Here is a 13403-nt window from a genome sequence, read left to right as displayed (position 1 = left end):
CTATAACAACACTGCAAAGATACTTCTACCTCCACAGGTCTTCATCCCTCTCCTCTCATCCAATAATGCCCACCCCCAATTAAACTTTAAAAAAACCCATGACATTAATACACACAAAAATTTGCTGAAAGCTATGAGAGTTGCTGCACATACCATACACATGAAACAAACCCACAAAAGCAAGGGAAGGAGAAGTTCAACTCCTAATGGTAAATACCCTCTACTCCTCCACTTACAAGCACTTACTTTACCAGTATCACTAAAACCACACACTGCAACCTTAACCCTTCCCCCCTACGGATACAAGTTTTCCATCACCTCTTTTTATGACCAATGTGCACACAACTCTTTATTAAACGACCCTCCTCTCAACACAACCAACTATCGCACTAAACACCCACAATCAATAGTGTTGGGAAAAAATTAGTTGATAAAGGTGTTGGGTAAGCAGGAAGAAAACAGGGCAGTTATGATTGTGGTACATAGTTTGTGGTACACTGAGTTGAAGTAATGGTAAGGTGAGTGCTTGTGGATGGAGGAACAGAGTCTCTGTACCATTAGATAGCCTAACTGTTTCACAATGAAATGTATGTAACTATCTATCTAAAATTATAAATCTGAACAACTCTAGAAAGCTCTTTGTACTCAAACTTTTCTGAAATGGTAAACTCCTTTCACCAGCGGCTGCTATGGTTTTTACTATGCCTGAACTGTTGATGCAGATTCAATATCTATATGTTTAGGCATCCGAGCACAGCCACAAGTACTAGTACTGTAGTGTATATAGTTCCTATAGTATAGTAGTGTATAAAAACAGATTTTTACCTTGTAATCAAACTGCACATCCATGTATTTCCCAAATCGGCTAGAGTTATCATTCCGAAGGGTTTTTGCATTTCCAAATGCCTGAATTAAAAAGGTACCAGAGAAAAAAGTAAACAAGTTTCAAACAAGAAAACTATCAAACAGGGCATTTTAAAATACTTTTCACAAAGCTGCCAGTGGCTTATTTAGTGGCCTAGAGATACAGCCTGGTTTGTCTCTTCTGTAGGCATGTCTAAGAAGAAAGCAAGCAACTACTTGAGTCCTGATTGTCTGAGCTGTACGCATACTGCAAATGTAAGATCATCACCTGACATGGGCCTGTTAAACCACTCCTCTCTCCCTGCAAAGAGGCATCTTAATTCCATTCCCTGTTAGCAAAATGTGTCACCCCAAGAAGTCTTGTCAAGGCTTCTTCCCCCATCACCAGTAGGAACTCATTAGCTTGCACACAATGGTCACAGACCTTGCAGCTTTGTTCAAGCCTGCCAAACTTCTCCCTCTCACAGGCCCACACCCATAACATTGTTTTGAACAGATGGTGGAAATAGTAAAGGGAACTGTAAAGATTGTACAGAACTGGACTCTAGAGGTCACTGCTACACCAGAAAAATGCAGCACCAAATACATATCTGGTTGTAAATCAGGGGACTGAGTTGCCTACACAATGCCAAGTTTCATATCCTGGACTCCAAATTACCTCTAAGACCGGATTGGACTGTAGGAGGCGATCTTTCACTGTTTCAACTTGGTCACTGGCTGGACACGTCACTGCATAATATTGCAGGATTTTCTTGGTGGCCTCAGTTTTCCCAGCTCCACTCTCCCCAGATATCAGGATACACTGATCCTTCCTCTCCATGCGCAGGGAACGATATGAGTTGTCAGCAATAGCATAACTAAGGAACAATGATAACTGGAAATTAAGCATGCTTTCACAATTGTGAAGGGCAGAGAATCCTCAGCTAGGCTTTTAGAGTATCCAGACTATCACAATCGTAACCAGAAAAAATGTCAACTCCAGCCACAATATTCCAACAGTGCAAAATACTAGAAAAGATGGCTCTTTGAGAACTGTGTATATCTGGACTGAGAAACTCTGACCCAAAGTTTCTGTAATTATTGCTTAGACCAGTTTTCTGAGGTATCTTAATACATCAAATCTTGTTTAAATTAAGCTAGAGCATAGAATCTCAAACACATTTCTGGAAAAGAAAGGAGCATTAGTGAACAACAATTTCTTCTTTTGCTACTTAAGATTTTGCTTTGTAAAAAAAATTAATTTATTATAGTTTAATCAAATTACTCTCCCCCTCTATCCAAATTCCATTTCTGGGGCATTTCCAAATCAAAACAGTGGAATAAATATAAACTGTATTTTATTTGTAGAGTTTGCTTCGGGACTGCATATCCTTATGCAGGGATTTTATAACCCCCTTAAGTACAAGGGGAAGGCCGAAAGCACTGCATACCTTATATTTTGTGAAGTTTCCCCATTTATTTAGGATGATTGCTGTCCACATTATTATTCACCATCTCTGTGAATCCATGGACATGCTATAAGAAGTATTATGATTTCAGTTTCAAGTCTCCTTTTAAAAAGGTCTTTTGTGAGTTATGGTTACGTGGGGTGAGGAAATTCTATCTTAGTGTTCTCTCATTAACCCCGATGGCCCATCATTTGTCTTTTCCTGGGCAGTACAATGTTAGGTGCTTGGAGCTAGTCTTGTCTGGTTGGGGAGGCAGCCCCTCTGCCTGGCAGACCACCACCCTGCTGTGAGGTAGAGATAAAGCTTTACAAACCCAGTTCTCTCTATATATAAAATAATAAACATAGCCTGTATACTGGGGTGCTGGGAACAATTTGTATAGTGGGGGTGCTGAGAGCCATTGAACCAAACTGTAAACCCTGTATATAACGGAAACCACTTCAAGCCAGGGAGTGTAGCAGTAGCACCTGTGCCTATATACTTGTCTCATAATGATTATTAAGTTCAGAACATTACAAGCTTTCATAGATCTTACTTGAAATTTGTATACACAATAACATTGTATACAATCAGTTGATTCAATTGCTCACTCCTGGGGGTTCAGACCTCCTGTTGTCTCTTTGGCATGCCCAGACCCTGACTGTGAACATTTCAAGTCCACTGGGATAAACTCTTTCTCTTTTCAATGACTAGGTACTACAGACTACACAGAGAATCTGACTCTCAAGTGTTCCCACTAGCTTTAAAGTATTTGGATAGCAAGGATTATTTTCATTTTATAAAGCCAGTTAAAAAATAAGGCACAGGAAAATGGTCTGAATTGCTGTTAATAGGTGAAACAGCACACAGTGCAGTGCTTAAAATGCTTTAAATGAGTGCTTAAAATGAGTCTGTTTCCCATCTCTCCACAACATAAAAATATAAAAAATTCAAGTTATTTTCTGTGCAACAATAATAGCCCTAAGGGAGTTAGTCTGGAAATACAGTCTCCCCTATGAGAATCAGTCCCAGCTTAGGATTTACTTCTGAGTTGTACAGTTACAATTTTTCATCAGCTCGTTGCAATGAAGGTGAGAACATAATCTTTCAACAGTCCAAGAAAAGAAATAAGGCTTTGCAGGGCACTTCTTCCCTTGCACAATGTATAACCGAACAGAAGCAGAACTGGGTAATGGTCCATTGTTTTAAGGACTTGTTTAGCACTGACAGCATGCTCAGTGTTAAACACTGCAAACAAACAAACAGCTCCTGTTCTAAAAAGTTTACATTCTAGTTAACGTACATGTAGACAGGATGTACTGGTGGGCAACACTTAGCAGTGCTTGGGTTTTAGAGTTATTTATTAAACTTTAATTCTCCTTCAAAGAGTTGTGTGGAAAGGAGATGGAAAAAAAGTAAACACAAAATATTCCATTTATGGCATAATTAATACAATTTTAAGGATTCTGGATTTTCCCAAGCAACCATGTTTCTAGCACCACCTCATCATGCTTGTAACACACTCCCATCTCGCTTGCACTGTTGAATTATCTGCCAATAATAGGAAAGAGCCCCGTCCCTTCAGAATAACCTTGTTTAGTCTTTGGAAGAAAGAGCCTTCAAGGGTTATCTCAAGATTGGGCACTGGCTCAGAGAGCACTTTGGTCAGTGAGGCTCATTCAGCTGTGTTCTCTCTCTCTCTTGGGCTGACAGAAAAATTCAGTTATGTTCAAAAATAACTTTCAAGCTTCAAAAAACGTATTTTAAACAGGAAATTGGAAATAGGGAATGTTCACCAGGCCATGTAAATAAATACATTCCTTGTTCCAACGGACTCATGGTATCTTAGCAACAAGAGAAATATCCGATTAATATTGGTCAAGCAGTAACAGAGGAGGTAGGAAAAAAAGCCATCACACACACACTTTTCCCTAGTTTACTCAAAGCCATCTCTCTCTCTCTCACACACACACACACACACCCCCACCCCTCAGTTTAGTCATAAGCTAAATAAGCTTCTTAGCAGCAAGGGAAACAGCACCAGATCATCTGACACCAAATAACCTGGGAACAATGAGGTCTCTGGTCCTGCCTAGGCAGGGCAGCAGCTTGGATTCCTCTGAGTCTCAAATCATTTGGCCAGGAAGGAACTAACTCCCTTTCCAAGTAACACTCTCAAACGTAACTCACTCTCTTTGGAAAGAGAAACAGGAATAAAGACAGCCAGACACCACACCTTCTAAACAGCTCCTTTTGTTCCACTTAATCTGGTACTCTGGAAGACTGAAGGGAAAAAAGTCCTGTATGGTTGCTTTCAGTATATCAGTATTAAACAAGCCAGGTGGGAATGGCACAAACTATATTGTTTACCCACAGGCCACTCACAGGTGAGGAGAGACTTCATAGAAACTGACACCTCGGTATCGCTCCATGTGTTGTTTGCTGTAGATTTCCAGTTCCTTGTATGGATTTACTGACACCAGAACTGAGCCAATGTAAGTCTGAAAAGAGCAAAAAGGAAAAGCATTACATGAAGGCTATTATCTGCTTCTACAAGAGCCCTCAATTACTCTGGAATTCCAAATATTGTTTTAGGGATGGCATGCAACAAGGGCATTTGGAATGCTGTTAACATTAACAATTTTGGAGAGTGTGTGACTTGGGAGGCTGAAGAAACAACCTCACAGATAGTAAATGTGGGAATACAGCACTAGTGTTGGATGTGTCCCCTTTATGGAAAAGGCTTCACTTATATCCTTTAGTAACTGCTGCAGAGTTTCTCGAGATCCCAGCAATGCAGCTTCAGTACTGGTTTATTTTTGACCATTCATTCCAATATTTGGGACCAGAGCCAAGCCTGGGTTTATCATCACCACAACAGAATAGCTTTATGTAGTTGGAAGAATACAGTATGTGCTAGCTTTTCAGTGGTGCCGGGCACTCAGAATTCCCCAGCTGAAATTAACTGAAACTGCAGATGCTCAGCAACCCTGATAATCAGGCTCTATATATGCCAACAAGTCAGTACACAGAATGGGTCTGAGAAAAGGATCATGGGCTATAAAAGGGAGCTAGAGGATACCACCATAACTAGATCTCACACCTGGAGAATAAAATCACCATGTCTGGCTTTGAGAGCAAACATCCAAATTCTAGTCAAAGATCAGCGCTGTGGCTGCTGCTCTGCTACTTACATAGATCAGATTCTCCTTGAATCGTTTACGTAGGTTTTCAATAAAGGCTGCTTCACTAGTAAAGTTCTCAAGCAGGACGAAATCCTGAACCCCCACACGGTCACGGGCTGTCAAAGCACTCTCCATTGTTAACCGGATACCGTCACTCCCTGCTGCCTGCAACCAAAACCAAAAGCAGTGAAATTGAGAGGTTGAGACTTTCATGACACTCAGACCACATAGCCCATAAAGCACAGACACAGGGTCAACAAACAAACAGGAGAAAATAAATCAACTCCATTAACAAAGCAACCCCCCAGTCATTTCACACTAGCAATGGCCAGTCTGCCAGAAGACAAGGCAGTCTTAGGGGAAAAAGCTATTGCTAAAACTCCAATCAGTAATAATGCAGGATCGAATAAATGTCACAAGAAGAATTATTAATATTTTGTTGAATACTTTGTGTTGAATATTAATCTTGAAAATATTGTTGGTTGATATGGCACTTCCACAACTCCCTTCATTGTTTTACTTGCAGTCCCAGCAACAGCCTGGTCCTTCTCCAGCCTGGCATTAGAACTGGGCAGAGCCAGCCCTGCTTTTCTGTAGCAGTGAAAAGCCAGATGTCGATGCTGTCAGTTAGCTCCTTCAGCGGCCTACAAGGCTTTGTTCCCTCGGCTTCCAGGCCCCAATTGATGGGAGTGGAGCTGAAGTTGCTCTCTTCATCCTTCTCTGAGGGAGCTGGATTTGTCCCTGGGAGCTGTACCCTCTCTGGTTGCACGGGGTGCTGGTGGTGATTGTACTCTGCTCATTTTTCACAGAATTTTCCAAACCTGGCACTGTTACATCAACATTTTCCAACCATCTTTTCTTCCCCAAAGCTCTTCTCCTTGTTGCTGGTGAGAGTGGGGCCACTGCTCTAGCCTCTCCTTCAAAAATAGTTAGGGAGAAGCAATTTTAGTGCAAAGTTGGGGCTGGCCAAGCCTGCTGTGTCTAAATCACAGCTGGTCCTTCCTGCTAGGGAGCTTCTCTAGTCAGCAGCCATAGCACACAGCAGCTTTTGGGGGGGGGGGGGGGGGGGGGGGGGTGTGTGCGCACCACGCCTGTACACAGGGGGACACCAAGAGCTGCTTAAGAAACTGAACTCTGCTCAGAGAGCTGGAGTACAGGGAGCAGTGGGGCTTTTCTCAGTCCTTCCCCTAAACACTACACAAACTGTTACCCAACTCCCCGCCCGGCACTCACAGTGGCTATGCACAAATGCTATTGCCCAGTCTGGGCCATCTGATCGTAGGGCTCGTTCTTGCAGCCTGCTGCCAGCTATCCTGCCCCACTGAGCTCAAGTTCAGCCCCCCAGAGGTGAATAAAGTCTACAGGCTCCCTGCATCTGTAGTGCTGCAACAGTAAAAAAACACAGCTGTAGTGTGAGCAAAACTCTGAGAAGCTGCTCAGAAGCTCCCCTGTTGGCTGGCTGCTGCATTGCAAGGGAAGGGAGGAAAGACTAGTTCTGGCTGCTCCATTTTCTGCTTACTTAAATAGGAGCAAGATAGGACTGACTCTGCCTGAGCCTGGGGTGGGGCGGGGGACATAGCCAGGAGCGCCCAGAAGAGGCAGGAAAAAAAAAAAAAAAAAAAGAAAAGCCAAGAACCAGATCAGTTACAACCTCTTGAGTCTCTGCTCCAACACAGCCTGGAATCTGCTCTAACTTGTGCCAGCTGGCTACAGTCCCCAAGAGACCCTACGTGAGTTAGAGTCAGCCAGAGCCAGTCACATCCCTCCCTGCACCCGAGGCTGTGGGCAGACAGGCACAGGAGCCAAATACACTGACACTGTGCCTGCTGGGAATTTCTCCACCCTAGGGGATTCCCCAGCAGGGACTTCCAGGTGGATTCTGTTTCCTCTGCATCATCTGTGTGGCACAGAGCAAACAATCTGCCCCAAAAGTACTGAGTGTGATTCCTTGATCATTATTAAATATAAAAATGTAGGGCTGGAAGGGACCGCAAGGGCTCATCTAGCCCAGCCCTCAAATACAGCAACAACTACATCTGTAGAGCCCTCTAGTGTACATGCAGCATATGCCAAAAGAAGTTTTTCAACTACTTCCTCAAATGATATCTGCTGTACCAACAGAAGAACTCTGTAGGCCCAGATGCAGCCACACTGGGGTTTAGATATTTGTCAGGTAATGGGCGTGCGGGTTTTTCACAATCCTGACTGACATAACTATGGCAACAAAAATTGTGTGTGTGTGTGTGTGTGTGTGTGTGTGTGTGTGTATGCGTATGTGAATGAGTGAGAGAGAAATTAGACAAATTCAAAGTGGAAATGATAACATATTTAACAGTGAATGTAATTAACCACAAACAATTTACGAGTCATGGTGGATTCTCCATCAAGGACGATTTTAAAATCAAGATTAGATATTTTTCTAAAAGATCTGCTCTAGGAATTATCCTGGGGAAGTTCTATGTCCTGAGTTACACAGGAGATCAAACTAGATGATCACAGTGGTGAGCCCTTGGAATCTGTGAAACTTTTAGCATACCATAGGTACTACTGGAATACAAATAGGTAAGTAAATAAATTATAGTATAAATATGTAATATACTTACAATCCTATATTGACCCTTCTAAAATCAAATAGATGGCAACCCCCGGGTTTTTTCCATTTCCAATGCCAACTAATTTATTAACTTTTAATTTGATCCACTTTATTAAATGTCTTCCCTTCAGTCTCTTTCATATTTGGCCACAAGGTTGTGACCCCACCACCCGGTTCTGCCAAATTCATATTTCCATTACTTTTAAACTTTCCTTTATTTACATTTTAGGCAGCTACTTTTACAGACTAGGAGAAAGGAGATAATCTCCTAAAACTGCTCAAGACACACCTAGCTAAATGAAGAGGTTAAGGGGTAACTTGATCAGTCTGTAAGTACCTATATGGGGAACAAATATCTGACAATGGGCTCTTCAGTCTAGCAGACAAAGATAGAACACTATCCAATGGCTCGAAGTTGAATCTAGACAAATTCAGACAGGAAATATGGTAAATTTTTAGCAGTGAGGGTAAATAACCATTGGAACAATTTACCAATGGTCACGGTGGATTTTCCATCACTGGCAATTTTTAAAATCAAGATTGGATTTTTCTTTCTTTTTTTAAGATATGCTCTCATTGTAGCAAGGTGCTCTGGCCTTCCTCGGAGCCTGGGCCGGAGGAGGGGTCCGGACGCCCCTACTGGGCAGAACCAGACCCTGCAGGCCAAACAGCCCAGAAGCAGAGGGACGGAGCCAGGGCAGGGCAGGGCAGGGCAGTATAAAAGGCCAGCCCAGCAGCTCAGTCAAGAGGAAGCCGCCGCTGGAGGCAGATGTGTCTTCCTAGAGGCTGTGGTCTATGCCTGACCCAGGCCCTGTGGCTGTTCAGAGCAACTGACCCACCGACTGGAGCCCCCAAGGCCTGCCCGGGCCCGAGTGACTGGATTGGGTCGCTGGGCCTTACTAGCTGGGAAGAGCCACTTGAGACCACTGGATTGGAAAAACCCCGAGGCTGGCCCTGACCTGGAGGAGCTGCCTGACGTTAGGGACCCCCTGGATGTGCCTGAGGCTGGTGTACCAGAGGATCTCCGGGGACCCTGTGACCTGGAGGAGCTGCCCTCCCTGATGACCCTGAGGAGTTTCTGGACCTGCCGCTGGTGAGGGACTCATGGGGCTCCCGCTCACGGTCTACCCCAGCGACCCCAAGGGAGACATCTGGCTGCAGGTACCGGGGAAGGGTGGGAGGAAGTAGCCCAGGGACAGTCGACTAGAGAGTGGCTGAGTCCATGGATAAACCAGTCAGCATGTTGCAGCTGGATCCCCGCTGACTCTGTGGCAAACCACTCTGCCACTGATAGGGCCCTGGGCTGAGATGCAGTGGAGTTGGGTGGGCCTGCATCCCCCTCCCACATTCCCTAACCACCCCGGGAGTGCTTGGCTTCCTCGGAACTTGCCTACCCAAGGACACCGAGCTTTACTAGTCTGGCCTGCCTGCAAGGCCGGAGGCTCCAGACTGTTTTGCCTGCCCCACCCTGCCTGTGGGCCAGGGGCACCAGACTGCTTGCTAGCCCCGCCTGTGGGAGGGCCAGGGGCTAGAAACTGCTTCACTTGCCCCACCACACCTGAGGGCCGGGGGCAATACACTGCTTAATAGCCCTGTCTGTTGGAAGGCCGGGGTTATAGACTCCTTACCAGCCCTGCCCTATGGGAGGGCCAGGGGGCTACAGACTGCGAGAGAAGCCCGCCCCACCTGGGGCTGGGCTAAAGACTTGGAATAAGCTTTGCAAATTACCCTAGACCAAGGCGCTGTGGTCTTCCTCGGAGCCTGGGCCCAAGGAAGGGTTGCGATGCCCTGGCTGGACTGTGCCACCAGCCTACACTCCCATTCAACAGAAATTATTTTGGGGAAGTTGTCTGTGTTATACAGGAGGTCAGGCTAGATGATCACAGTGGTCCCTTTTGGCCTTAGAGTGGAGTTGCGTATTTGTAGACTCCATCTGACCAAATACTTAAATCAAGTATTTGGAAAAATAATGATGACATTAGTGACTGGTCTGGAAAAAGTCACACCAACTGGCTCCCACTCTGTTGATATACCCCAGAATGCATCAATCACCAGAATCACAACTACCAGGAACCATGCTGGAGCTGGCTTCTTAGGGGGCTGAGGCAAGTGACAGCAGCCCTTGGTCACTCTCTCAGTAATAATGCAACAAGCCAGGAATGCAGGGCTTTCATGCTGAGCTAACCCCACTATTGGGCACTGGAGCCCTGCACAAAGATGAGCTATTTTTGTTGATTCAGGCTGCCAGACTCCATCCCAAGATATAAGGGAGGCTGGAGCACATCTCTGGGACAGGGATTGATGTCCTGCAGGGGCAAAACCTAGAAACAGCCAAATTCAGCAGAAAGCTTAGGTTGTTTGTGTTTTATTTATGTTAAAGATAATTCCTAATGTCTTCAGTATGCAGCATCACACCTAGAGTGCTGCCAACTCATGTGATTTTATTGTGAGTCTCATGATATTTGATGTCCCTCTTGAAGCTCCAGTTCTTTGAGACAAGTAACTCTGAGTCTTTCAGCTTTCATATTAAAAAAAAAAAAAAACGATTCTTTCTATCCCTGACTGTGAAGAAAAGCTCAAGCCAGAGTGCGTCTGAAAGAGACAGAAGCCAAAGGGCAAATTTAAAGAACTTCACCATTCTTTTTGGTTAATTCTTATGATTTTTAAGTTGATCTCATGATTTCTGGGGGCTTGACTCAAGTTTTGAAAGGCTGGGGTTGGCAATTCTGCAAACAACCTCTAAATTCATTCCTCCTGACAAATCTTCTATTGCAAAATGCCTGAGTCCCATAAACCAATTCCTCCATTCTCCCCAGCAAAGCCCATTTGGTGGCTTCTTTCACCCCATTCATCAACCTGCGGGGAAGGGGAGGAGAGAGGAATCAGCCACAGACTCTTGCTCATACGAGCAGCTGTCAAAGTGGGATTGCTGCACTGGGGGGAAAAGGCGGAGGACAAGAGGGGGTATAATAGGGTCCCACCCCCACTACCCCTTCAACCACCCATTCAGAACTGTGCAAGGGAGACATACTCCCTGACTCTGGGTGCACTACGACCCAGGTAGTGCCTCCCCTACTTTCCTCTCTCTGGCTCTGGGGGAAGAATTGCTTGCTGGTATGAGCCAGCCAGAGAATGAGCTGCAGAAGCAGCCAAAGCAGGGATCTCAGGATGTTCAGAGAAAATTTCTGTAGTTTTGATCGGACCTTCTTGACCTGTGCTGATTAGCTGTTTGCTCCTGCTCCTCTGCATAGTCTTTTCACCTCAACTTAACTTCACATGATTTGCCTCCTTTAGCCTCTTCTTTCCTCTCCTGACCCCTCACTCCCCTTTCAGTCTACCCTCTTCCTTTACTTTTCTTTCAATTCACATAATTCCATCCTACTAAACCCACCAAAATAAAAATTGTGGAATTAACATGCCATTTGCTACCATCATATTCTCCATGCTGCCTGTGTGTTCTATTCCCTTTTCCCTCACTGACTCTGTTTGGTCTATTTCAACTATAACTTCTTTGGGTCTCAGATGGTGTGCTACACTGTGCAGTGCCTAGCACAATGGGGCCTGTTCTTGGCTGGTCCTCAGACACCACCACACTGAACAGGATTATGAATAATAAGATAGGCATGTCCTTCATTTCTTTGGTACTTTGGAACTATACCATTTATCAAATGGATACAAATTACTCAGCTAATGGAGCAAACTTCCAAACGTGTAGGTCCATTGACCTAGCCTGCATGCTGATCCTGCATCTCTGAGCTGCTCTACATAGTTTTGCAATGATTTAACCAAACTGGTAGAAAAACTGATTTAGTTAAATCAGTGCAACTCCCTAATATGGATGAAGTTATAGTGATATAGAAATGTTTAACTTGTATAGCTTGTTTTGGTAAATTTAATGAAAGAAACATGCAATTATATAAATCATCCTGCAGAAGTCACTGGAAAACAAATCAGGACCAGCTTCTTTAAACTACAGCTCTCAGAAGTGTTTCATAGCTCTTTCATCAGCCAGTGGCCACCTCTCTCAGTCCAGGACATACCATCTCAAACTGAACACATCCAGCAATTAAGGAAGAAGCAATATATCCTCCCTGAAAAATAGAACACTTTTCTTCAGCCCTATCCCCTATGACTAACACTGATGGCTTCCCCAAACACATTTCTTAGTTTCCCAGGCTCGTTCAGCAGAAACAAAGCAGCCACATTTGATTTTCAAAGACTTTTAAAAACGGAGTTTACTGTTTTAAGAATAATCAGGAATGATTAGATTGCTTTATTTCAAACCCATCCTCCACAGGCCTGGTCTAGCACCCTACATGTATTTACATGGCTTGCAGGTAAGTCAGGTTCTGCAGAACCTAAGTTTTAATTTCAAGTTTTGAGCCCTCCAGACTGTGAAGATAACCTTCCAAATATAAATTTAGTGTAAACCGAGTGTGCAGAGAGCTTGAAACAATTGCTGAACGCAGTGAACTCTTCTGTCCTACCATTAATTTTGGCTTGCTACTTCCCAAGCCTAATAATGCTTTAAAAGTGTCAGCATTAACTATTTCACTGCTGAACATTTTTAGCAGATGGGATGCATAAAGGGATGGAAGTGAGGCTTGGTGGGTAAGAAATTGTGCATTGCTACCGATAAGGTAATGCATAGGAAAGAATGGTCAGTGAGAGAGAGGAGGACAAAAGGGCAGAAACAGCATAAAGGGGAGCATATTTTCACACTGAGTGATAAGTGTGACATTAAGGTGCTGAATAAAGAAAAGAACTAAAAGTTACTTTAAACAAGCAGACAATAAGTTACAACTAGAGCCAATGGCTGGGAGCTGAAGCTACATAAATTCAGACTAAAAATAAGGTGCAAATTTTTAATTGTCAGAGTAATCAATCACCAGATCTTTACCAGTTAATTTTACCAAGGATTGTGTTGGATTCTCCATCAGTGGAAATTTTTAAATCAAAGTTACATGTTTTTCTAATAGGCTCTCTCTCACACACAGCTATGGGACTTGAGGCTGGAATTATTACAGGGAAATCCTATGACCTGTGTTTTGCAGGAGGTCACCTAGATGATCCTTTCTGGCCTTAACATGGATGTCCTTCCCTCTATGGACTCATTTCACCTACTGACACAGCAAACAATGGAATTCAAAGCAAAGACTAATTCTAAATCTGAAGCTACCTTTGATAGAAGTCCTGTTCTCTGTCTGCCTGTTTTTTTCTGAAACTCACCGTTTACCCTTTGTAACTTCTTATATACCAGAAAAAAAAATAAAGGGGACACTGTTGGAAATGGTATGTTAAAGCCATGTGTCAAGATCAGGTGAAAAAAGTCTA

The 13403-nt window shown here is 43.9% G+C and overlaps 1 protein-coding gene across 6 annotated transcripts in view; it reads right to left on the bottom strand.

The window, feature by feature from the left end:
* MYO1C (myosin IC) overlaps positions 1 to 13403 on the bottom strand; it is a 117903-nt gene that overhangs the window by 59819 nt on the left and 44681 nt on the right. For 3 of the 6 annotated variants that reach the window (XM_067566016.1, XM_067566020.1, XM_067566017.1), the window contains exons 2-5: positions 5486 to 5641; positions 4677 to 4792; positions 1523 to 1721; positions 826 to 906 (exon numbers count right to left, since the gene is read on the bottom strand). In XM_067566016.1, coding sequence (XP_067422117.1) covers positions 826 to 906; positions 1523 to 1721; positions 4677 to 4792; positions 5486 to 5641 — 552 coding nt within the window. Of the gene's footprint in view, positions 1 to 825; positions 907 to 1522; positions 1722 to 4527; positions 4642 to 4665; positions 4793 to 5485; positions 5642 to 13403 lie in introns of those variants that run through there. The other 3 variants (XM_067566018.1, XM_067566021.1, XM_067566022.1) reach the window with 3 other exon arrangements.

Source organism: Emydura macquarii, unplaced genomic scaffold (genome assembly GCF_026122565.2).
Source record: "Emydura macquarii macquarii isolate MOO-44397 ecotype Brisbane River unplaced genomic scaffold, CSIRO-AGI_Emac_v2 contig_2699, whole genome shotgun sequence".
NCBI lineage: Eukaryota > Metazoa > Chordata > Testudines > Chelidae > Emydura > Emydura macquarii.
This window is presented reverse-complemented; position numbering and strand designations above follow the sequence as displayed.